At 44.7% G+C, this 24,647-nt stretch overlaps 1 protein-coding gene across 1 annotated transcript in view; it reads left to right on the top strand.

Moving 5' to 3' along the window:
- The first annotated feature begins 415 nt into the window (after nucleotides 1-415).
- IFRD1 (interferon related developmental regulator 1) overlaps nucleotides 416-24,647 on the top strand; it is a 169,542-nt gene continuing 145,310 nt past the window's right edge. Inside the window, exons 1-4 of the mRNA XM_069228959.1 lie at nucleotides 416-870; nucleotides 13,124-13,231; nucleotides 15,543-15,624; nucleotides 17,327-17,451. Coding sequence (XP_069085060.1) covers nucleotides 804-870; nucleotides 13,124-13,231; nucleotides 15,543-15,624; nucleotides 17,327-17,451 — 382 coding nt within the window. The 5' untranslated portion in view covers nucleotides 416-803. The remainder of the gene's footprint in view (nucleotides 871-13,123; nucleotides 13,232-15,542; nucleotides 15,625-17,326; nucleotides 17,452-24,647) is intronic.

Below are 24,647 nucleotides of genomic sequence, written 5' to 3'. Positions count from 1 at the left end.
GACATTAGTAGGGCGTGCTGGTATTCTGGTTAATTTTCTACGCGGTACGCCGCTCTAATCGAGGGAAAGAAAAAAAATATCGCCATATTGGAAGTGTGTCTTCTGTTGAATAACGGCTCAGCCATTTCCTAGATGTGGTACTGTAATAACTTTTGGATTACTGGTTTTACTTCTGATGTGGTCGAATATTTTATATTTATCGAAAGAGAACACAATGGCGGACATACTAGAAATAATAAATTACATATCGCCACTTTCTATTAATATGATATTTTAGTCATCTAATTATATGTAGAAAAAGTGCGTCTGGAACTCCTGATGGCTATATTCGTAGACTATACCATGCGGAGTGTAGGCTTAAGGTTGACGTCACTTGAAAAAGATAGTAGGTATGTTGGTATTTCCTCTTTCCCTCAGTTCCTCTTTGCATCACGTGGGTGCGGAAAATTACATTTTTTGGCAGCTAAAGCACGGAATGCCTTGGAATGATTGGTCAACAAGGCAGACAGGCTGGACTCCTCGTCTGCGTCACGACCCACCCTCTGACGTCTGTTGCCGGTGGTTATAAAGAGCACCGCGCGTGCCGAGGTCGCCTTCAGCCCTAGGTTTTTCAGAGGGAAGATGTATCGTTTTTGTTCACAGGCTCTCATCGGCTTCTCCTGGTCCCGCTGTTGTTCTGCCCGCCACTGCTCGCCTTTACCGTTAGGGGACTTGAATCTTATACCCGAGAGGCGGTTTAGTAAAAAGTGTTCGTCTATCGGCTGATCTTTGCCAGGCCACGGGCCCGGCACAACGCGCCGGACATGCCCAGGACAAAGAGGAGGACGGGCGGCGGCCGGGGAGCAGGAGCTAGCGGCGGCAGCACAGGAGGTGAGCGGGTTACACACAGCCCCGAAAAGAGCAGTGTAACGTGTACATCGCGTGCAAGCCGACTCGAGCGAGCCCCATAATGCATTGGCCTGGGTAGTAGTGATGTGTGTGTGTGTCAAGGAGGCGGGAGCGAAGGCTGGTGGTGACCTGCGCTTGCGCGGTGCTGTAGTTTGACACCACTGGACACATTTCTATTTCGTTACATTTATAGCGTAAATTCAGTTTCCTAAGACCCCCAGCACCGGTGGCTAGTTGAGACCTCCTAAGTAGATGTTGGTAGCTAAGCAGTCGAGACAGGTAGGTCTGCTCAGCCGTCAGCGACGTACTGCTTACCTTGTACGGAGAGTTGGCTTCAGATATGACCCTTTAAACTATTGGCTTTCTGCTATTATCTTGTCTGCTCCCCGTGTCCACTCTTCAGCGAAATCTTTTGGACCGTTAAACCCCGACCTATTGGCTTTAGCAATGCGTGTTTTCAGTTCAGTGGCCATATTTTAAACCAATACAAAATCCCTCAATAACTAAGCTTAAGTTGAAATTGAGATGGTTTTGTAAGTGCCACAAGTCCAGCAAACGGGGGAGCTTAAAATGTCATTAGCCAGAGTCGTCTATTTTCAGAGGATACAGACCGTGGCACTTGCACAATCTTTGCATTTGCTTAGCCATGATGCTTTCCAGAGCATACAAGGTTGTTTTGGCCAAGCAGTTATCGTATAGGAATGTTAATTACTTGGTGACCCATGCCTAGTCATGGGTAGTTGCTTCTGTAGTATGACAAAAAAGAACCACTTACAAAGTGTTCCAGGTTCTCCTCTCTTCCTGATGAAGAATAGATGTGCAGGCTTACCTTCTTTTTGTGTCCGTTTTAGTTTGACAAGCTTACTCCTTTGAGGCACACATTACTCAAGATTGGTTAGAAAATTCTGTAACAAACAGTTTCTCCTGTGATCAGGTCCCTCGTAGTTTCTGGTTTGTGAGGTCTCAGGTGTTTGTCCTGAATGTCTCCAACCAACAAGTGACAAGATGGATATGATTCATAGGAAACGTTCATCATGGTTTGGTTTTGCAGTTGTTGAAACAAAACCTACATAGAAGATGCACACATTCAAGCATGCTATTGCCTGTACTTTGTTTTGATACTCTAAGTGCTTATAAACATTGGTTATGCTTGGTTGTTCTCTGGATGTCTAGAGGAGTGTCAAATTTCGTAACTGGCAACTAAAAACTTTGCCTTTGTAAGATGGTGGAACACCTTTCAATATTTGTTAGAGTGGGATCTTCTGAAACTTATGCGTTCTTTCGGTACAGAATGGGCCTCTAATGAAAATGTTTAGCCAGCTTATTATTTTGGCAAAGCAGGTCAATAGGCCTTTAGTGTTCCTACACACTTGCAGATTTCAGATGTGTTCATCCTGCCTAGTGATTAAGTAAAACACATGCTGGAACGTGTGCATAAATGCTGTTGTAAGTAGTGGTTCCTAAACTCCACATGTCATTAAAGACAAAACCTATGTTGAATGTGTAGCATACAGAAACAACATCAACACAAGATTTGGAGAAGCAGTAGAAGATATTTGTTTATAAACATGATTACGTTTCTGTATCAGTTGACTCTTGGTTGGTCTGACCACTTGATCCTTTCTACTAGGATTATATCCTAAAACTCCAATCCAAAGAGTGGAAACCTCCCACAAAATTCTGCACTTTCTGGTGCACACTTGGCATGATGGTACATGTATAGGTTTCACAGTGAGATCATTCAATTTGTGTATCGTTCATTGATGCTTTTGTATTTTTTCCCGATAAAGTTGGTACTCACCCATAGGAATACTCCTACCACCTAAACTCAAACTAAGATTCCTTACAAGTCAAGCCTGCTTTTGATAGCTTCAATGTTCATCTGAGCAGTTTGGAATTTTGGCATATTCCACAGAATGTCAAACATTTGTTTAAAAAAGTCCTGTTAAGTAGAAGAGCATGGCTCAGTTTATGGTGTACACCTATATTGTGGCACCCTATATTGAGTCTAGGCACCACTTAGTGATAGTGAATAGGTGTTCACATAGCAAAAGCTCTCTTGGGGTAGCTGAGGCAAACAGGGGAAGCTTATCCATGAGGAATGTAAAGCACTTGCAAAACCACAGTAGTCACAGTAACTCACCCACAAGAAACACACGTGTTGTAAAAATAAAGGTTACTGTATTGCAGCACTACTACTAAACTAGCAATGTTATACCTCCCTTTGGAGATATCTACACATTATGTACACAATAACCATCAGAAATAACATCAAAATAGTGGAATGTGAAGTAGTAACCCTCAACGCAGTAAGTGTGGTAGTTAGGTGCTGGAGGCAGATAAAAACACCAGAGTAAAGTACATGTCCCCAGCAATCAGGTGCAAGGTATTTACCCACCCAGTTGTCCCAAGAGTAGTGGTTGGAGTTTCTGGAAATCAGGACTCTTCCTAGTGGACCCCAAGGAAGCCAACAGAAAAGAGGATGGTTGGGGAGTGCCCCTACCCCAGGATACCCAGAAGACATGATTACCTATACCAGGGACCTTGATGCAGAGGGGAGAAGGGCCTCTCTGAAGTCAGTGGACGCCATGGGTTGCCCAGGTGAGCCCATGACTCGTGGACCAGGCCGGTGGAACCCGGGGACGGATTCCGGACATGGACAAGCAAATGAAGGGGATAGAGTCCAGCTCCCTTGGAGGTGCCCAGGTGGCAATGCCGACCCTCCTGAAAGTGAAGTTCCTGCAAGTCAGTGGAAGAAGTCCAGCTGTGGGGTCCAGGAGTCTCCTACAAGGTGTCCCTCGATGGTCACTGGATTGCAGGATGGTCAATGACCAGCTGCAGGAGGCTGGCCTGGTTTGCAGTGCGTAACAAAGGTATTTACACCTTGTACCAGGTCCAGTTATCCCTTATTATTGAAATGTAGGCAGCCACGCTCTAGGGGTAGCTGAGCAGCAAAGGCTTATCTAGGAGACCTGCAAAGCTCAAGCAATACCATTGTAGTCACACAGTACTCACACATGAAAGAACACTGTTACAAAAATAAAGGTTCTTTATTTTGGTGACACAAATGCCAAAAATACCAGAGACTATACTTCCCTTAGGAGGTAAGTAATTTGCACAAATAGCTGTAAAAACAATTAGAAAACAGTGCAAATAGTGAAAATCACAATAGTTAGAAATTGACCTGGGGGAAACACAAGTCATATACTGAAAGTGGAATGCAAATGTTGGTTTCCCACCTAGGGAAGTGTAGTGTGTAGAGGGGTGCTGGTAGTACTAGAAAACACCAAAGATTAGTATTAGAACCCACCCCAGAGCCCAGGAAAGCAGGAGTAAATCACAGTAAATTTCCTAGAACCCACAAGGACATGAGACAATTATGCAAGAACCAGAATAGACTGCAAGACACCACCAATGGATTCCTGGACCTGAAGACCTGTGGAAGAAGGGGACCAAGTCCATGAAGCACTAAAGAGACAAGGGAGAACAGGCGCCCCTGCTAACCAGGATGAAGGTGCAGAAGAACCAACAGTGAAGAACAGTCAGTACTGCACCCAAGAAGATGGATGCGGGTTCCTTGTTGGTGTGGACGATTTCCCATGCCGGATGGATGATTGCAGTCTGGTTTGCGTTGCTGGATTCCGCCAACAAGCCTTGGCACACGCAAAGTTTGCAGTTAGAAAATGGTGCTGCCTGGGACCAGGAGGGACCTGGTGAACTCTTAGGAGGGCAGGGGGTCGGAGGGATCTCTCAGCAACTCAGCCCTCAGAAGGCCAGGCAGTGCACATAGAAGTTCCACAGCACAGGGACAAAGAAGGTGCAAAAGGAGGCCCACGCAACACTACAACAAAGGGTCCCACGCCGCCAGAGAACCATGCAGGAAGCTGTGCGTCGCAGGAAGGAGTGCGGGGGGCCGGAGCTGCACAGTGCACCAATAACTTAGTGGAAGAGTGCCAACAAGCCTTGACAATTGCAAAACATGCTTTGCACGGGGGTACTTGCTTGCGTGGTGTGGCAAGTTCTTACTTCCACCAAAGTTGGACATCCGGACTGAGACCACTTCTGTCCACCACCCGTGATGGAGGATCCAAGCTCATCAGGAGAGGGGTCCCACACAACTGGTTGTCATTGCAGAGAGGTTCCTGCTGGGGCAGGGCAGTGACTCCTTCACTCCAAGGGAGATTCCTTCATTATTCTGGTGCATGCTGAAGACAGGCTGTCTGCTGACGATGCACAACCAGGAAACCGTTGCAGTCGCTAGCAGGAGCTGAAGATACAATGTTGCAGAAGTAGTCTTTGCTTCTTTGTTGTATATATCCTGGGGGGTCCAGTTGCAGTTTCTTTGGTGAGAAGGTGAAGTAAAGGATGCAGAGGATTCCTGCTGGTGTCTTGCAGTCAGAATCTGAAGAACCACCAAGATAGACCCTAAATAGCCCTGAAAGGGGGATTGGTCAGCTAACAGGTAAGCACCTATCTGGGGAGGGCTCCAACATCACCTGCTGGCACTGGCCACTCAGATGCTTCCAGAGTTCCCCACCAACTTAGAATCCCAGATGGCAAAACCCAGGGACACTCTGGAGGAGCTCTGAGCACCACCCCTGGGGTGGTGGACATGGTAGTCACTCCCCTTTCCTTTTTCCAGTTTCTGCACCAGAGCAGGGACTGGGGGACCCTGAACTGGTGTACTGGATTATGCAGGGAGGGCACCATCTGTGCCCTTCAAAGCATTTCCATGGGCCTGGGGAGGCTACCCCTTCCAAGCCTGTAACACCTATTTCCAAATAGAGAGGGTGTAACACCCCTCTCCGAAAGGAAATCCTTTGATCTGCCTTCCTGGGCTTGAGTTGCTCAAACAGGAGGGCAGAAACCTGTCTGAGAGGTGGCAGCAGCTGGGGCTGCCTGGAAAACCTTGAAAGACTGGAATGGCAATACTGGGGGTCCTCTAAGGAGCCCCCGGAGTGCATGGAATCATACAACCAGCGCTTGCAAAAGCATTGTGGTATGATTCCAACATGTTTGATACCAAACATTTCTATGTTTGGAGTTACCATTATGTAGCTGGCCATAGGGAGTGACCTATGTCCAGTAGACATGTAAAATGGTGCCCCTGCATTTATGAAGTCTGGGGAAATAGTCCTGGAGGCCTTGGGGGCACCTCTGCTAGTGCAGGGGTGTCCCCACACACAGGTACTCTGCGCCCTGCCCTCAGGGCTGGAGGGCCTGCTATTGGGGTGACTTACAAGTGACTTGGTGCAGTGAAAGGGTGCATGCCCATTTTCACACAGGCTGCAACGGCAGTCCTGTAGAAGCCTTTGCATGGGTACCCAAAAGTGGCAAGAGATGCTGCAGCCCATAGGGATCCCCTGGCACCCCAATGACCTGGGTTCCTAAGTACCATATACCAGGGACATATAAGGGGCCACTAGTATGCCAATTGTGGATGAAATACTGGATTACCAGAATGCAGTAACTATAATTTAAGGTAGAGAGCATAACTACTAGGGTCTTGCTTAGTAGGATCCCAGTAGACATTCAAACATAATGTCAAACAGGTCAAAAGTAGGGGTAACAGTACTAGAAAGAGGTCACTTTCCTACACCAGCCAGGTCACCAACAAGTGTTGGCAAATGCAAACCGGAGCTGCAGCAGTTTGCAAAGTTCTTGGCACCAGCAAGGTCCAGTTTGTCTCAACTTGAGTTGGGAGTCAGGGCTGGCCCTCGGCACGTAGGACGGCCAGCTGAAGTTGATGGAGCCCCCACGAGTGACCCACAGGTGAAGGACACAGGGAGACACAAGCAGGCCTAATCCGCACAACAAAACTGAAGTGCCACGTTACAGGAGCTGCAGGACAGCGGCTTATCTTTGGATTGCAGAGTGCTGGAGGATGGTGCTTCTTGGTGCCTGAAGATCTTGAGAAAGTCAACCATCCTCAGCAAGTCCAACAGTCACGGTGCACAGGGGTTCCAGTCTAGTGGCAAGAGCAGGAGGCTAGGCTCATCACCTGTGAAACAGGATCTTCAGATGTCTGGACAGCAGACCCCACCAGCTAGTCATTGCATTGAGGTTCCTGCGGATGCAGGGGAGTGGCTCCTTCATTCCAAGGGAGATTCCTTCATGCTTCCAGGTGTAAACAATCCTTGTGACACTAGAGGATGCACAGCCTTGGATGGTGCAGAATTCTTGCAGGATCCAGAGAAACAATGTTGAAATATGAGCCTTCCAACCAGAAGCAAATGTGCTTTGGTTCCAAAGCAGACCAGCAGCGGTTCCAGAGGCCAGGAGCAGACAATGTCTTGCAAAGAGTTCCTCAGAGTCTTGTTTGATGGATCTGAGGTCCCACCTGGGAGGGAGCCCTGACTGACCTATCAGAGGGGGTCAGGAACATCATCTATCTGGCCTAACCAGTCATACTCCCAGGGACCTCTGCACATCTTCCAAGATGACAGAATCAAGTGGCCACCTGGCAGAGCTCTGTGCACCTTCCTAGGGGAAGAGCTGGACGGGGGCTGGCCACACCCCTGTTTGTGTAGTTTCATGCCAGAACAGGAACTGGGGGTTCCTGAATTGGTGCAAATCAGATTGTGAAAGGAATGCACCAAACTTGTCCTTCAAAGCTCTACAAGGTCACCCCACTCCAGCCCTTAGAAACCGAATACACATGGGGTGGTGGTCACATCTCTCCCTTGCTAGAAATCCTTTATACTGTCTCTCTGGTCTGAGCCTGGCCCATCAGCAGGAGGGCAGAACAGTGTCTGGAGCAGCAGCATTGGCTGGCAGACCCCATAAGGCTGCACAGGCAAAACTGGGGATCCTCTAAAACACCAGAGTACATGGTAGTATGCAACTTACACTGGAATCTGTAGTTGCATGATTCCAACATGTTTGATTCCATGGGCTCAGAGAAGCCACTATGTAGTTGGACAACTCGTGTTGACCAGTGTCCACTACATACCTTAACATGGCTTCCCTGCACTTGGCCTGGGATCTGTAGGGGCACCCTGCTCATGCAGTGGTACCCTCATACTTAGACATGCACCCTGCCCTTGGGGTTAAGGGTCTACTAGGGGATGACTTTTAATGTCTAAGTGCAGTGTCCAGGTTTGGTGGTGAAAGGGTGCATACACCTTCACACAGGCTGCAATGGTAGGCCCTGCAGACAGTGTGCATGGGCTCCCATGGGTGGCACAATACATGCAGCTCATGAAGAGGACCATTGATGTACCAATGCCCTGGGTACCTAAGTACCATATAATAAGGACTTGTATTGGGACATTATTGTGCCAGTTGTGGGTGTTTAAAGGTTACCAGCAACCAAACTTAGAGTAGTCTACAGTCTAAACACACATCAGGCAAAAACTGCGGGTAACGATGCTAGAAAGATGGTACTTGTCCACAGTAGGAAATAATTGAAAAATAGTTGGAGCAAAATGTTTTTTTTGATGATACCAGTTTGTTGTTCTGTTATGTTGGGGGGTTGTTCAGTCTCTCAGTGAAGGCAGAGCCACAGAAGATTTCTTTGGAGGTTGTATTGTAGAAAGTTTTAAAATTGGGATTTTTAATTCTCTCTCTACCAAGCAGTGGTTAAAAGTATTTTTCTGGTTGACTTGATTCTGGAAAAGCATGTTTATTAAAGCAAGCTTGACATGCAAAATGTCTGTAAAGGGTTATACTCACTACTTTTGTGATTAGGAGAGTTGACTTCAGCTTCCTGTACTGCAGTGACAACTACAATCTGGAAGAGAACGGAATCTTATCACTGGCTGTTTAGTCTGGCATGAGTGGTTTCTCACGAGTTTCATCTTGGATTTTTCTATTGTCACTTCCTTGGATGTTTCAGCAACCACCCATTTGTAGTCTGTGATTATAAGGCCTTTGGCCGCGTTGTCAGCTATGGATATTGAAGCATGGAATTGAGTACTTTTTTTGTTTTTTTTTAACAAAGTACCCATTTGAATCCCTGTTAGTGAGATTTAAGGGCATTCAGAAGGTTCGACTTCCTGCATTTTTTTTTCAGGACTCTTCAGTGGTGGCATTTTTTCTGAGAAATGTTTCACTTCCCTCATTTGGCCTTCCTCTTACTTTAGGGGACTACCTGGTCAAGAACAAGAAACGTTTTTAGTTTGAGCGTAGCAGCATGCAAATGTTGCTCTTCGGCATGTTGTAACCCACTCTGGGCTTTTACCATGTCCATCTCACACCCATCATCTTTATTCATTCCTGGATCTGCCTTTGAATATTCACTTGCTTTTGTAGGTAAATACTTTGTTTTTCCTGCCTTGGGGCTGCTTTGTCTTGCAGATATGGATTATTGCATGATCGGCCAGATACGTTAGTATGGCGCACTATTTTTTCTTTTTCTTCACTGCTTTGCATCGCTGTATGTTTTTCTCCTTGTTTTGGACAAGCCACTGTTCCTTTGTGGTGTCTGTGCACAAAGGCTGCAAGCTGGAGGGGGGGTTCTTTTAATTTATTTAATACATTTTTTTTTTTTGAAGGGACATAGTGCAAACTTGATCGGAGAAGCTCTGAAGTTTCATATAGTGCAACCTGGATCAGAGGAGCGCTTTACATAAGTACCACTTTACAAGTTTGGCAGTTGAAAAATATACAGACTAGAGCATTTAAAACAGAAATAAACAAATCTTCAGTCTCTCCTGGCAGAGAGAGAGTTGATAGTACAATATTCACTGCACTCAGTAAGCTTGCCCCATAATGCTTTTCCGGGCATTTTTTTCTAAACATCTTCACCCATAACTCTAGCCTGTGGTGGCCCTACGTCAATAGGACCACCACCAAACTGTTCAGCACAACTCTAGGTCATCTCTTGGTCCCCACACTAGGTCAGTGGGGACCCCAAAATAACCTCTCCCACCAATGTATTTTTAAGCTCTCATAGCTGGAACTTGTTTTACAGCTGGGATTACTTTGTTTTAAGGGCCTAGTTTGTGATATTGCAGTAAGCCTGAAAATGTGAGGCACTATGCTCCCTAGGGCTTACATATGTGGTTACACTGCATTACTTTCTGCCATTTGTTAATGTTCCATTTAAAAATCCTTGCTTGGTAGTGGTCAGTCATGCTTCTTTGGCCCTCCTTTTTCTGTTAGCAGAGACTAATGTATAATTGCGCTTTGTGCTTATCTGTTCTTTGAATTTTATTTTTCTTGGATTACTGCTTGTGCTCGGGAAAGCTTACTTTTTCATTTCCTTAGCATTCATGCTCCAAGCTAACATAACCATGTTCCTTCTTACACTTGACATGCTTTACTTAATCTAGCATTCTTTAAGTACTCTTGTCTCCCTTCCTCATAACCTTAATGCATAGTGGAACACTTTTCACAAAACAAGTGGCACACTTCAGTTTTCAGCCAGATGCCTGAAAGTCATTGAGGCATTGAGGGATGTGTTCAATTCACGATTGCAGGGTGCAGTACCTTATGTGGCCAAAAGACATCCCAAGGGAGAAATTTTGGCACTGCACCCTTTCCTTGCTTCGTGCACATTAGAACTGTAAATGTTGCAACTTTCTTTCAGCCAGCATATTAGAAGTGTAAAAGCATTAAATGGAACCATGTTCCTGCTTAAATTTCATATGCTTTACTTAATCTTGCGTTCTGAGTTTGCATTTTCCAGGATGATCATTTTATCTCAGCCAGCATGTTACTCTCGCCTCTGCTCCCTCAAAGCCTTTTTCCCATTTTCTGGTTCTCTAGCATCGCATGGCCTTTAAAATGCCAGTAGGGCTATGCAAATATCACTCCAATGCATACAAAAGTGAAACAAAATGCCTTTTTCAACACCAAGAGCTCTAACTTTCACAAATGCAAGACCGATTGCATTGCAAATGCTTGTTTTTAAATGGCTGAGTAAACCTAATAGGGTGCAGTTACTAGCAGCTTATAGTTGGGCTTGATGTTTGGAAGTGTTCCATAAATTGCACTTTCCAGGCAATCTTTGCTATTGGGCCAAATGCAGGATTGTCTACAGAAACCACTCACTCCACTGAAACTCTGCACTCATGTGTTAATTAACACATGTTCCTATCTGAACCATTGAATCTCCATCAACCACCCAGACACCTCCACTCCACCAAGCTTCCTTCTCGCAGGTTTCCCATGCATAAACAGACCAGAGGAAGAGCCTTCTGATGCATTGCTCATAACACATGGATCCACCTCTTGCTGCACATCCTAGCCTTGTCTTGAATTCTGTAAGAAGCTGAAGAACTGAGTCTTGACATCTTCCCATCCCCTCTCCTTCCTGGCCCTAGGCTTTGCTAGACAACTGCTCAGTGTCAGAATACCTTCACAGGTAATGGTGCGCTCTACCAATATGTATAACATAAACAAAATGCTATGCCAGCCTGTGTGGAGGAAATTACATGGTATGTTAACTGCCAAGAAAAACAGTTGTAGCATTTGGAGGAATAATTGGTAAGTATTTATGGTGATTTGGGGAAGTGATTCTGGAGACAGTCTAATGCATAGATCTGTGATGATAAATTACAAGTGATACTTGTGTGGGAAGTCTGGAAAACTGGATAAGTAACTTGAAAACCTGAATGCTCTTTAAATCCCAGGAGGGTTACAAATGAAACAGGACATGCAGAATGTGTAAAATAGAATGAATAGGACAAGAATACAGGACTATGGCTCAATCCCACATAGTAAAACTGAACTACGTGTCCAAATGGATGACCAGGTTATTTTAATAAGCTGGAAACTGGCAATACTGTCTGCTGGTTCTGCAGTTAGGTCTGCTGGTTCTGCAGTTAGGTCTGCTGGTTCTGCAGTTAGGTCTGCTGGTTCTGCAGTTAGGTCTGCTGGTTCTGCAGTTAGGTCTGCTGGTTCTGCAGTTAGGTCTGCTGGTTCTGCAGTTAGGTCTGCTGGTTCTGCAGTTAGGTCTGCTGGTTCTGCAGTTAGGTCTGCTGGTTCTGCAGTTAGGTCTGCTGGTTCTGCAGTTAGGTCTGCTGGTTCTGCAGTTAGGTCTGCTGGTTCTGCAGTTAGGTCTGCTGGTTCTGCAGTTAGGTCTGCAAACTCTGGATCAGGTAATTCTGGGTGCAGGCACTGGGCTTGTTAATGTTGCTGCAGGCATCAGTGAAGCTAGATGGTTTGCCAGACCGATGCAACAGCATGGTGGTGTAGATGCCCCTCCCCCTGAAAGGCAAAAGCATGCCCTGCCCATCTCCCACACCACCAACCTTCCACAGGTCATCCTTCTGACACTTTTCCACCTACACCAGAGAGAGAATACTGCAGCAATCAAGGTGACTGGTGGAATTCTGTAATTTTAGTCACTAGTGATCAGTTGGACTGTAATCCAGTCCATAGCTTTTCACACATGCTACTCTAGACAGAGGCCTGCCTAATGCAAATCAGTACTGATTTTGCTGCTCATGTGAATAGCCTATTCTTACCTATCTGGCAATGCCTTTCCCCAGGAGGGGACTTAGATACACCCAGATGTTGGTCCCAGGCTTACTGACCCAATCTGCACCATACTGAAGAGGTCCAAATAAGTTAAAACTGGTCGGGTGTTGCTTGCATTCTGGCTCCAAGGGGACTTGGCCTCTCAATTTGGGCTGAACTTTTTTTTATTGGAGCAGGAACAAGGCTGATTTGCAGTTGGCTGGTTACTTGGGTGTTTGGTGGGCAAAGAAATAGACTAGAATGTTAAAGCATTCATTGTTTAGTGAAGAAATATTTACTAAAGCATTTGACTAATGCAGATTGTACAAATGTCAATTTTGCACAAATTTCAAGTGTTTAAATCCATATCAAATATAGTGGTGGAAAGAGAAATTAAACCGCTCTGTGGCTCAAGCTTAAAAATTGATTAGCTAGTTCAGTGTAAACCCTTGCACCCCTTGTTTGCTGATTGCCTGGCAAATGGCCATCTGTAAGGTATCTGAATTGTACTTCGTTACATGTCCTACTTTAATACACCTGTAATTCCATTAAGAATGTTTGCTGAAATTACGATCACACGCTTATGCAAAAGGAATGCATTATGAAAGTCATGTGAGTAGTTGCAGAATTCCTACTAAGAAATTACCCATTTAATGTATTTGCTAGTGCATAATTTGTGGCCAATGAGCGGTTAATGTTTCACTGCATGCTTCTTCTCCTTACAGTTTATAGCTAAATGTAGTTTGAAGCCTACGGTTTCCCATTTTTTCAACAATCACTGTTTTCGAATTGGTGCGTGGTGGTGATTAATCCTGACCCATTTTTGTAGGTGGCCAACATCGGAATGTGCAGCCTTACAGTGATGAGGATGTATCCATCGAGACCATGAGTCACTGCAGTAGCAGCTTCAGTGATGCTGCTAGCTTTGCTGACGAGGGTACGTATCGTGTGGCTTTGACGAATTAGTGCTATTGATTATCATGCCATTAGTGTTGCCATATTTCTAGGTGTCAGTACTCCATACTTAGCATATGCAGTGAAAATAACTGCTGGTCTGAAGCTGCAGCTTTGCATTAAAAGAAAACCAGGTGTATGCCCATATCTACCCTAGCTGTGCTATTTAACAATGAATGTGGGTGGACGCCATAGAGTATACAAATTACTGTTTAGTTATAATTAAATGGACTTTCTTTATGCATTGGTCGAATAAAACCGATTTTGGATGTATGTGAGTAGCAAGTACTGTTTTAAGCCTGCTGAAGCTTATTAGAAATGTGTGAGCTGCATTCTAAGCACTTTATTAGCCTTTGGGGGTGTTTTTTAGGTCAAGCACGCAAGTGCTCTGCCCTTTCGTAATCTCTGGGCTTTTAACCACAACCACTGCATGCTCATCACGGTCACTCGTTATTAGGCTTGCCTTTCAAAAATACTTCATTGGTAAATGCTTAACGTTTGTCCCTCCTTGGGGTAGTTTTGGTACCGCCTTGCAGACTGACCCAGTTATATGGATAATTGCACATTTGCTGATATGTTTGACTGCAAGCAAACATTTTCCTTTTCTCTCCTCCGTGCTCATGCTCGTGACTGCCATGGCGCTTTGAATCAGCTTGCTTATGTCAACTGTTACTTTTCATTTACAATTTGTGGTGAGAACCAAGTCCAGTTAGGAATTTACAACACTAATAGCTCTAACGCAAGACCCATTGGAAGTGCTTGTTGTAAATTGCTGCTGGAACTGGCAAATTTGAAAGGGGGGGCAGCACCCGGTGATTAAATGGAATTTAGTACCGAAGTGGTTGAGGTGTGATTGTAGGAGCTGCACTCTAGTTTTGGGCCGCAGAGTATTTGAAACCCACACTTTGCTTGACCTGTAGAGACATTAATACATTTAAGATGTGATCAGACATTCTTGGGTGAAGATGAGCTGGACAGGATCATTTTGCATCCTTTGGAACTTGCCGAATGGACAGTTGCTTTCCTAATTGCCATCACTTTACTCAGGCGTGATAAGAAGCTCCAGGCACTACCTTAAAAGAAGCTTTCTTTTCCCAGTTTCACATTAACCATTCCATTGCACTACCAGTCTTCTTTCAGCAACCAAACTCTGTTGCAGAAAGAGCTATTAAGACCCTAGTTTTCAAAAGAGCACTTGTTTACTACGTTGACAAAGCTAAATACTTTAGAAGAAAAAGCAACTCTTAATAGCTTTTTCACTACCTGAATATCCAAATCATTCATCGCCAGATGAATAGTAAAATGTATGTTAACTTATGCGAAGACTAAGATCCTTTGCCTGCTACCCCTAGAGTGCACACTACTAGGAAAAAGGGTGCTACTATGCTTTTCTAGGTAACATTCCTTTAGATGTCATCTGTATGGCAGCTACATGGTCCACACATTCACAAAACACAATGTACTGGCAAGCCAACAAGCTAATGTAGTTCGGGCTGTCCTACGTACACTTTTCCAATTTATGCAACTCACCACTTCTAAGGACTGCTTTACAGTCTATGCAGAGCATGTGTATCTACAGCCACATGTAACATCGAATGGAAAATGTTATCTTACCCAGTAAGCATCTGTTCGTGGCATGTAGTGCTGTAGATTCACATGCACCTTCACTCCTCCTTGGACTCCTGTGGCCATTACAATGACATTATATTTGGATATATTTATACATATACACTTACATTTTGCATGAACCTTTTTCTATACTTTTCTTTCTCACTTTTTTAAACCGCCTGCGGGAAAACAATCTAACAAAGGAGTTGATGTCTATGTGCAGTATCAGAAGTCACTTGATTACGTGACACAAAGCTTCTTTTAGAAACAAAATTGCATCACCCCTGGACCCAACACTAGGTGGCAGGAGTATGCACAGCATGTGAATCTCCAGAACTACATGCCACTAATGGATGCTTACTGGGTAACCTTTTCCTTTTCTGTACTGAACTGTTTCCAGATAGTTTGGTAGCACCTCAGATCTCACAATTTCTGTAGATTTAAAATATACTCTGTGAAACCTCTTTTGAGCAGGTGCCTAATTTCATCCTTGTGTATTAACCAAATTGTTTTCTGGGTTTACACTTGAGTTGTGTAAAAGATGTATAATGGTACACACAGGGTATATGAAGCTGTCTGCACAGTTCAGCAGTTCATGTTGGTTTATGTATTGCCTGCTTTAATAGTCTATTTCACAGTTGAGCACATTTTTGTTCTATCAAACTGACAAATGCTTGAAATTGCAGGACCTGAAGTTGATGAAGAGGCAACTCAAGAGGATTTGGAGTTCAAGCTTAAAGAATTAATTGATCTCACAGTGGACAAGAGGTAAGCCACAGGGTAGCTGCTTGTTTCATTGTTTAATAGAGCAGTGTGTTTAGAATATATCCCTGTGGATAGCACTCATGTAATTCAGTGTTTAGTGGGCTATTTGCTAATTTTAACCAGTTGAAGGTGGTCTGAAAGGAGGCATATCACTGAAGGGTCACACTATAAAATCCCATGCATTGTGCTAGTGTCTGACTCCGCCTCCTGGGACATTAAGGAGGATGAGTAGCCGCTACACGTAAGACTAGATTGGGGTGTACATCACCTAAACATTTCTTTGGTACATCCAGGACATCAGTGTTACCTTTTTCTGTTATGTATCTGGTTTGCTGCACACTTTACTTTTTTCCCATTGCCCATGCAGATTGTTGACAAGGCACTAGTTAGGGTATATTTAAGGTGCGTTTTCTTGAAAGTTGTGTATAGAATAATTATAAATGTTTTTGGAAATCCTGCTTAAGTACAGGGAGTGTTTGAATCTGGCACACAAGGGATGGAGAATGGAAAGCAGACCTTATGGTTACCACTGGAGGTTTATTTTTAAAGCAGTTTGAGGTTGGATGACTTTTGCAAGTTACTCAGTTGATGTAAACAATCCATTAATGGGTCTTCCGTTGACTTATATTCCAACATGTGTGCCTATTATGATGGCCTCATTCAGTTCCTCCTAGAACAGGGATTTATAAAGTCCTAATATCTTACATTTGGATCTTCGTGAACTTCTCCATGGAGTTAAATCCCTTGATGGATGCAATGCTTGTTAATCACAGCCACTGCCACTCGAGGCTGCATCCCAATCATTTTTTACCCACCATGTCACCTCAGTTTGAACTTGGCCATATGCAAGTTAGCTTTGACCTCATCCATTCAGACAGGTCCAGTCTGAACTGCTAGGCCAAGTCTTCCCTTAACCAGAAAACAAGCAACCCTGAACTGGTCAAAAGGACAGCTCAAGGTCAGTTATTCTTGCTTCTGAACTTAAATGTCAATTGAGGCCAACTTTTGTGTTACCTTTAGTGCCAAATTCATGTCTCCAAGACAAGGTGATAAATTCAGCTTTCAGAGTCGGCTATTGTGAAAATTTCAGCCATGAAAAATGAGTATTTGGGGAAATACTGTTTATGTGCAAGTAGACATGTTTTACTGGTGCAATTTATTAGTTAAGCAGCCATTCAAACGGAAAAGTTGTTGATTCAGGTTTTGTTGATGACCATTGTACTGATCTAGTCTTGGCTGGACAAAGTGTTTGGTATTTATGATGTATTAATTGAGAACTCTTCATGGTGGTTATTTCATTTTCTTTGGTTCCTAGGATTATTGTATTACTCAAGTCTACTTGACCCATTGTTTATCTAAGTTACCTTTATAGTTTACATCCTTGGCCTTCGTCAGTACCATGGAATATTCATATACCAGTAGCCCTAAAACAGCTATGTTGCCTTGAATTAAAACTAAAATCTGGTTTATATTTGTTACAATAACCTTAACTTCCATGTTCAGTACAAGCTTAACATGCCATCTTATAGAATGAACAATAAATGAATATTTATAAAGCCCAACTGTAAGTGCTTATATGTAGGTTGATCTTGTTTTTTATATCGCCATCTACAGCAATTAAGAAATTTCAAAGCCAGTTAACAATTGACTTGTATCAGTTCAATCATCTTTGTTTTTCTACGCTTTAAATATTTTATCTCAACAGTGCCAAGATCAGACAGGCAGCACTTGAAGGTCTAAGAAGTTCCCTGGCATCGAAGATACTTAATGAATTTCTCCTGGAAAGAAGGATCACTTTAACAGACAGCATTGAGCGCTGTTTGAAGAAAGGTAGTTTTACAAAATGGCAAGGATTCACTGCATAGTTGATTGCTAAACTAGCATTAGCAAAGCACTTGACTAGCAAACATAATTGATGGTGACCTGTGGAGATCACACTTGACGAGACAAATTAAGGTATTTGCTCATGTCCATGCTGGAAACAATTTAATTGCTACGTTGGCATTCTTTAGGGTAATCTCAAAGTGCAGAAGCACTCTTCATTGATTTAATGGGCACAGTTGTGTTTTGAGAAGGTGCAGCATCATTATAAAAGGGGATAGAAAAGATAACCCAACCTTAGACTATCTGAAAGTCGTCAGCATACAGTGCACCTGGTGTTTGGTTTGGTGGAGTAAGACAGACTGCATTCAATACTGGTTCCCTGCACAATTTTGAGAAACCAATTTTAAACGGATCATACTAAGCCTATCCTACACAGCCCAGACTCGGTTATGACCTAAATCAAGAGTGTATGTAGTTCATCTCTAAAGGTCTTGGGGAAAAAATGTTTGTAGTAGGGCATCACTAACTTTGTAGTCTTAATGTTTCATCTTGCATCACACCCAGATGTCTTTACAAGAATGATGGCAATTGTAAAGACAGATCTCCCCATTGAACAAATAGGACTTCACCTTCACTTAATAAAGCAAAGTAGAAATGAGCACCTTTACGGCAATGGTTCCCAAACCGTTGACTCCTGAGGACCCCCACTTAATCATTACTGGAGGCCAGGGACCCCAAGCAATTTGTACAGTTTAAATTTAAAACAGTAATTCGCAAAATACACAAAGTACACACCAGTAAAATACTCTAATTACTACAGATATAATTCTTTTATATTGAAAAAATATGTAAGTCAAAGTTTAATGGGAATGTTTGCTCTGCATCTCAGTAACTAACTTTAAAATGTTTGGTTTTTATTTAGGATAGTTAAATCCTCAGGGCAGATTCTACATTTCCAAAGCAATTGTTTTTTTTGGACATAATATCTTAGAAGGCTTTTTCACATAAATATGTGCTGGGGAAAGGAAGTAAAACCTTAAGGGCCTCTCAGCTCTCCATAGCCTGTCACATGTAATTCATTTGTTTAATAGCACCTCATTCAAGTGTAGGGGCACTTTACCGGGGACTACAAGGTGTAGGATCAACACCGTCGTCCACACTGGGTAGGCGTTTCCTAAGAGTGCTTGGTCTAGAGAAGCAAACTCAGGATTCAGACCACAACACAGTGGTTAGTGTTGACTTGAATGATGTATTTTTACGCAAGCAAACCTTTTTTAGCAGCATAGGGAAAATGAGACTGGGGGGTGAGAAACAACGTTGCAATGTGTGCCATACAGTTTACATGCAGCTCTTTAATGGCAGTTCATAGCTCACTGTGCTAAATTACAATTGTAACTTATGAACTGCACAGTAACAAATCTGACAAAAGCAGTAACCCACTGTGCTATGCACATAAAATACTGTTCTTTGCATGATACACCTTCTTTGCAGCAGGCATATTAACCATCTGCACTACCTTTGAGTCAAAACTGCCAAACAAAACTCCCATCTCACTCCAGCAGGTACATTAATCACTAGAGTTTTCTTGACCGTATTTTTGCCCAAAGGCTGCTCGATGTACAGGGAACTTTGCAGTGCTTTTAAAACTGCTGCACAAAGGAAGTAGTAAATATAAAAAAAACACACACGTTTGTCAGAGGCTCCAGCTGGAGAAGTGCATTCCTACTGGCCCAGGCCTGCAGACCTGTTGGGAATGTCATTGACCCCTGGGGTTCTGCAGACCACAGGTTGGGAACCGCTGGTCTAAGGATTCTGGGGATGGATTGGTCAACTGGGAGAGCACTGCCTCCCAGCCCTGGGCCATACGGCTGTGGTGCAGTCCTCTGGTGCCTTCTGTGTAGTGCCACAGCTTTGAATTTTTCCCAGTGGGTGAGTGTCCAGCCATTGTTCTGGGCACGGTGGAATTGTTTTCAGTGTTGTGATTTTTGTTTTTGCCGATTTATAGATCTAAGCATACACCCAGGACGCCAGCTTCCAAGGTTGAGATCAGTGACCAGTTTGGGTCCCAGTTGTGACAAGTGTCCAGTAGGTCCACATTTGTTGGCAATCCCATAGCATGTCTGTCTTTGGTTTGCTCCTGAGGTGCTGCACCTGGCACAAGTGTCCAGGAATATGCAGGTCAGCCATTTAGGGGAGTGATAATACCCTATGAAGGACGTAGCATTGAATCTGGTTCAGAAATGCTTTATGGGGGACACTATGGGCATGCCAAGGCCTTTTCCCATTCTCGGTCATGGAGCTGCCTATCCAGTCCAGTTTCCTGTGTCCCTCAGGGACTGTGATTAGGTCCCTGATGAGCCAACTAATTTACAGCTGCCACCCATGGTATGTAATGTGTATATAGGTTGGTGAGTGACTTGTTTTGTCTGCCACGCCCATCAGGGAGGCATAAATGAGTTTACCTTTTGGAAGTGTACTGTTTGGGCCACTTCTCGAACACCATCAATTGGCTGTTGTGATAAGTCTACCACGCTAGACAGTTTGTCCTCCTCTCATACATGTATGTTGCCAGGAGAGGTGACACCTGAGTCATTAATCCAAGCAGTGGAACTGCAGGGGCATAGGGAGGTATGAGCTAGGTGTGGGACTGCCTTTATCAAGCAGGCAAGGGCTCCCTTTGGGTGTTTAAGTGTTTGGGTGTACAAGACTGAGAAAGGAGCATTGACTGAGCCTGTCTTCTAAGAACTATCCTTCCAGCCACTGTAATTGGGATGCCAGGTAGTAATATTCAAAATTCGGACCCCATGCCACCCTGTTCTGGCAGGAGTTGGATCTTGTGCAGTGCTACTCCTTTACAAGAATTATGCCAGCAAAGTGTACCCAAAAAGGCATGGAGCTCCTGGAAGAATAATTGAGGGAGAATCACCAGGACACTTGTGGTAAGTAGGCAGTGGAGTATTGCCTATTTTGGTGATAGGAATGCAGCCACCTTGACGGGGGGTGGATTTCCAAAATTTATAATGCAGTCTAATGGAGATGACCCTTGCCTACAGTTTGCCCTCAAGTAGGCCCAGAACTGCATGGCATATCCGGATTCTCAAGTCACAGACTGAAGAGGGGTCCCACTGAATGAGGCCCATACCCAATTCAGTAATCTATGGTGTGGCATCAGCACTGGGAACGAGCACGATTGACCCCCAAACTCACTGATAGTCCTGACACTATGCCAAACTGTCAGGAGAGAAGCTATTGACATGAGGTCTGAGGTGATGTCTTTTAGATAGGGTAGAATCCCATCCACATATAAGTAAATTGTGTGACAGAATAAATCTAATAGTCCTTGTGGATCAATTGCAGTAAAACCTGATGCATTCACTGGGCTAGTATCATACTCTGAATTCTGTAAGCTTTATTCTGTATGATAGGTTGCTAGAAAACATTTTTAAGGGATCCTTTCCAGCTTTCAACCAACATCGTGTGGGGGGAGACTTATAGTTGCTAGTCTTGTGGTTGGCGTAACTTTGGGGGGGCTAATGCACCCTGGAAATCTTTATAGAACTCAGCTAGGAGGCTATCCATACCTGGTGATTTGATGGTGTACGGTGTCATTATTGAAGCCTTACCTCCTGGACTTTAAGGGGGAGTACAGTTTTTCCCCACTCCTCTCAGGAGTGCTGGCTCTAGGAGTATTTGTAGCTCAGAGGTGGAGGCCTTCGAAGATGGACAGTAGAGGTACTTGTAACAGTAGTTAAAGGCTGTATTTATTTCCTGTGGTGAAAAGAGAACTGCCTTTTAGATCATGGATCTTGGTCACGATGGCAGTCTAGTCTCTATTGGCCAGTTCTCTGAGTACCTTGGCAGAGTATATGGTGTAATCCAAACAGCAGTGAGTTGGGCCTCAGTGTATTCGGAGACCAAAGGAGTTGTCAATTTGTGGCTGCCCATCTGTGCCTATATACTCTTGCTCTGGTGCCTCTAGGTCCCAAAAGATTATGGGTCTGACCCCTACAATTGTTTGTACTCCCTTCCTAGAATACAGCTTTGAAGACCTCATATTCCACGGCCAAGGAGGAAGCCATACCCTTATTGCACTATGAACTTCTGAATCTTACTAGCCAGGGTAGCTCAGAATGGTGGGTCTTCAAGGGTGGGGGCTTCTAGTCACCAGGCGAACTTCTGGGATTGGGTACTGACCCAATGTAGGGCTAATGCGATGTGGGAAAAGAGCTCCATGCCTAGATAATCTTGGGAAGAAATGGAGGGACAAATTGAGTGAGCAAACAATGCGATTCAAGTGCGAGTAAACCCTGTGAATGAATATTCTGGTACCTGGATTATGATAGCTCAGTAACCACAGGATGTGTGCCCCCTTTAGCCAGACTGAGCGATAGTAGCTGTAAGAATTTGAGTTCTTTATTTGAGGCATATATGCGTGAAATAAAAATGGGTTGCCTTTGTAATTTTGGTGGGCAAACGTGGCATCTGGATCCACTTCTTTGCATAGTCCCTTGAGTGGGGTTCCGGCTGTCCTCAAATAAGTACAACTCTTGCGTATCCTGAAAAGTTGGTAGTGTAAATCTGACCCCTCCAAGTCTGACCCCTCAACCTGAGTGATGCATGACTCTTGTTAATATGCAATATGTACCCCCTTACGCTTGAGTTATGTATAGATGGAGTAGCGCTTAGTCTGGTATGCATCCCATGAATATTCAATATGAGGATAGCTCTTATGTCCGGATTGTCATAAGCCTGGGCAGGATCACCCATATCCCTCACCCCCTTCCCCGGTTTCCATGAGAAAGCATGTGTGCCTTGGGTCTTCAGGAGAGGTAAGGTGCATGAAAGGGGTACAGGCTGATAGCGTGATCAGCAAAGAACCATAAATTAAAAGAACAGTAATACCGCAAGCGGCATGGTAACTGCCTGTCACCTAAACTCGGTAACCCACTCATCCTATGGGAGGGGTGGGACAATGAAGTGTCCAGATATTTCCCATGGCCAGGCTCCTAGGAGTGTAAATGAATTGAAGGAGCGACCCCTGCCCAGTCCCAGAGTGTCCAAGCCTCAGGGCCAGTGAGATTAATATAGTAGGTTTGAGCCTTGGCTAAGGCTCCCCTGTACGTGAACCCATCAGTCAACATAATGCAGATTGCCGTTTGGGAGTCAAATGCAGGGGCAAGCCTGAGTGATAGGGAGAAGGCCTTCGAACTCGAGTACCTGATTTGACTGACAGGGAGTCTGAGTGATTATTCCGGGAGTTCTGAAGTCACTGCCACCTCCAGAGAAGCTTGATACAGCTGAGCCTGCTTGGGCGAGTGCTCCTGTTGCGTCAGCTGGTTGTCCCTTGCCAGTCTGACCTCACCTGGCCTGAGGCCAGTCTCTGGTCTTAGATGACACTGAGAAAATGATTTATTATCCCAGATCACTTTCAGTCTAGAAGGGAATGTGAGGCCCAGTCTGGAAATTAAATACAGTGGTTAACCTGAAAGTCTGGGTTTGGTGGTTGAGTGACCCTAAGGATCACATCACGGTGTTTAAAATGTAGGAGTTTGGCAAAGATTGGATGCGCGGAATGCCCGGAAGGCGGGTGATTTGCAGCAACTCAGTGAGCTTTTGAGGGAGAAAAAGTTCCTACATTTTTTCCAAGTGTCCCACCATGTTGGAGCCCTTGCTGCAGTTTAGAAGACCAGTTAAGACTATGGATGTTACTGTGCTGGGCCCTCCCTGTCACATCCTCAGCTCGTGCCTCCAGCAATTGTTCACTTTCCTACAGGTCCCACAATTTCTTTTGTAGTTATTTCTTGAGCTGTAGGTCAGCTGGACATTTGAGCGGGACTCGCTCAGTTTCCTCTATCGTCCTTTTGGAGTTGGTTGATGTCTTTGCCACTCCATCCATTTTCATTTCCAAGCAAACCTGCAAAATGTCTTTCTGATAAGATGGTGTATAGTGTGTCTTGGTGTAGTTAGTCCTTGAATCTCAGGCTGGGGACCATGTGGATTACTGCAGCATCCTTGCTGGCTTTGTGCTTATCTAGCTATCCTGGATTGTGGTATGGTGCTGTTCTGCCAGCTTGCCTTTCTGTTATTGGAGTCCAGGCAAATGAGGCAGCGCGAGCAGCCTGGTTATTAGGTCTGTGGTCCTCTTCCCAGAGAAGAGAACAAGAGGAAGTGTCCTTATCTGGCCCTTTGATTTGCTTTTGACTTGGAGAGGTTGCCTGGTCTGTTGGGCTCCTTGCAAGGCAGGGCCCGTGGAGGCTGTACCCCCGGGAGAGGGGAAGAGAATGGGTGTCACCCACTGGCATGCTGCAGGGCAGCATGAGCAGCCTTGGATGGTGCATGACCACCTGCTGTGGGGCACTTCCATGTTATAGGGGCCTCCTGAGAATCCTCTTGCCAGTAACACAGGTGCCTCCGTGGGAAGGGATGGGGGATATCTAGAAAACTTGCCTTGAGGCCTAGTGCCAGCTGCCTCCTCTCGGCTGAGGTTTGTAACGGGTGGTCAACCCCGCACTGAGCTGTGCCAGGGACGCAGTTCTGGGGTCCCCACTTCAGTTTTTCATGTCCCGGGGATGGGTGGGGGTCACTCTTGCTGGCTTCCCTGCCTCCTGACTGTGCATTGCCTGGCCGCCTGAAAATCTCTCCATTGGTGGGATGGGTGTGGGTGGTGGTTCCTCAATACTTCAGGACGTCTAAGGGGACTCCTTATATAGTGACCTCCTGTCATGTCCGTCATTTACACTTCTCAGAGAATCGGGGCATGCCTCTTTGGATGCCGATATTCTCGACACATTCTAAAAATGTACAAACCCTTCACAACTTTCTTCCATACTTCTGCAGAGATGCCTGACGCTCATTTCCTGCCTACTCCTGCTGTACACTAACATGCTGTACTTTCTAACCTGTAAGTATTTTAGCTTAAAGGTCAAAGCACACGTGTACACGATGCTATCTTTAATCTTTTGTAGTAATTGAGGAACTGAGCTAGCTAAGGGTTTCTTTGCTTTCTACAGCGGACACGTGAAACGCTGCTTGCACAGAGGGAAGGATTTAGCAGGTACTTCCTCTACCTTTATCCCAGTTCAGCCTGCCCTTCCAGAGCAGTGGAATGCATGGTAGGCTCAGTGACTGAGACCTATGTCATCACAGAGCTACTTTACCACTTGTTGCTTAACACTCCTGGCGGCGCTGCAATATTAAGTCTG

The sequence above is a fragment of the Pleurodeles waltl genome, chromosome 4_1 (genome assembly GCF_031143425.1).
Source record: "Pleurodeles waltl isolate 20211129_DDA chromosome 4_1, aPleWal1.hap1.20221129, whole genome shotgun sequence".
Lineage (NCBI taxonomy): Eukaryota > Metazoa > Chordata > Amphibia > Caudata > Salamandridae > Pleurodeles > Pleurodeles waltl.
Note: the sequence above shows the minus strand (reverse complement) of the source record. Positions and strands in the feature narration are given on the sequence as shown.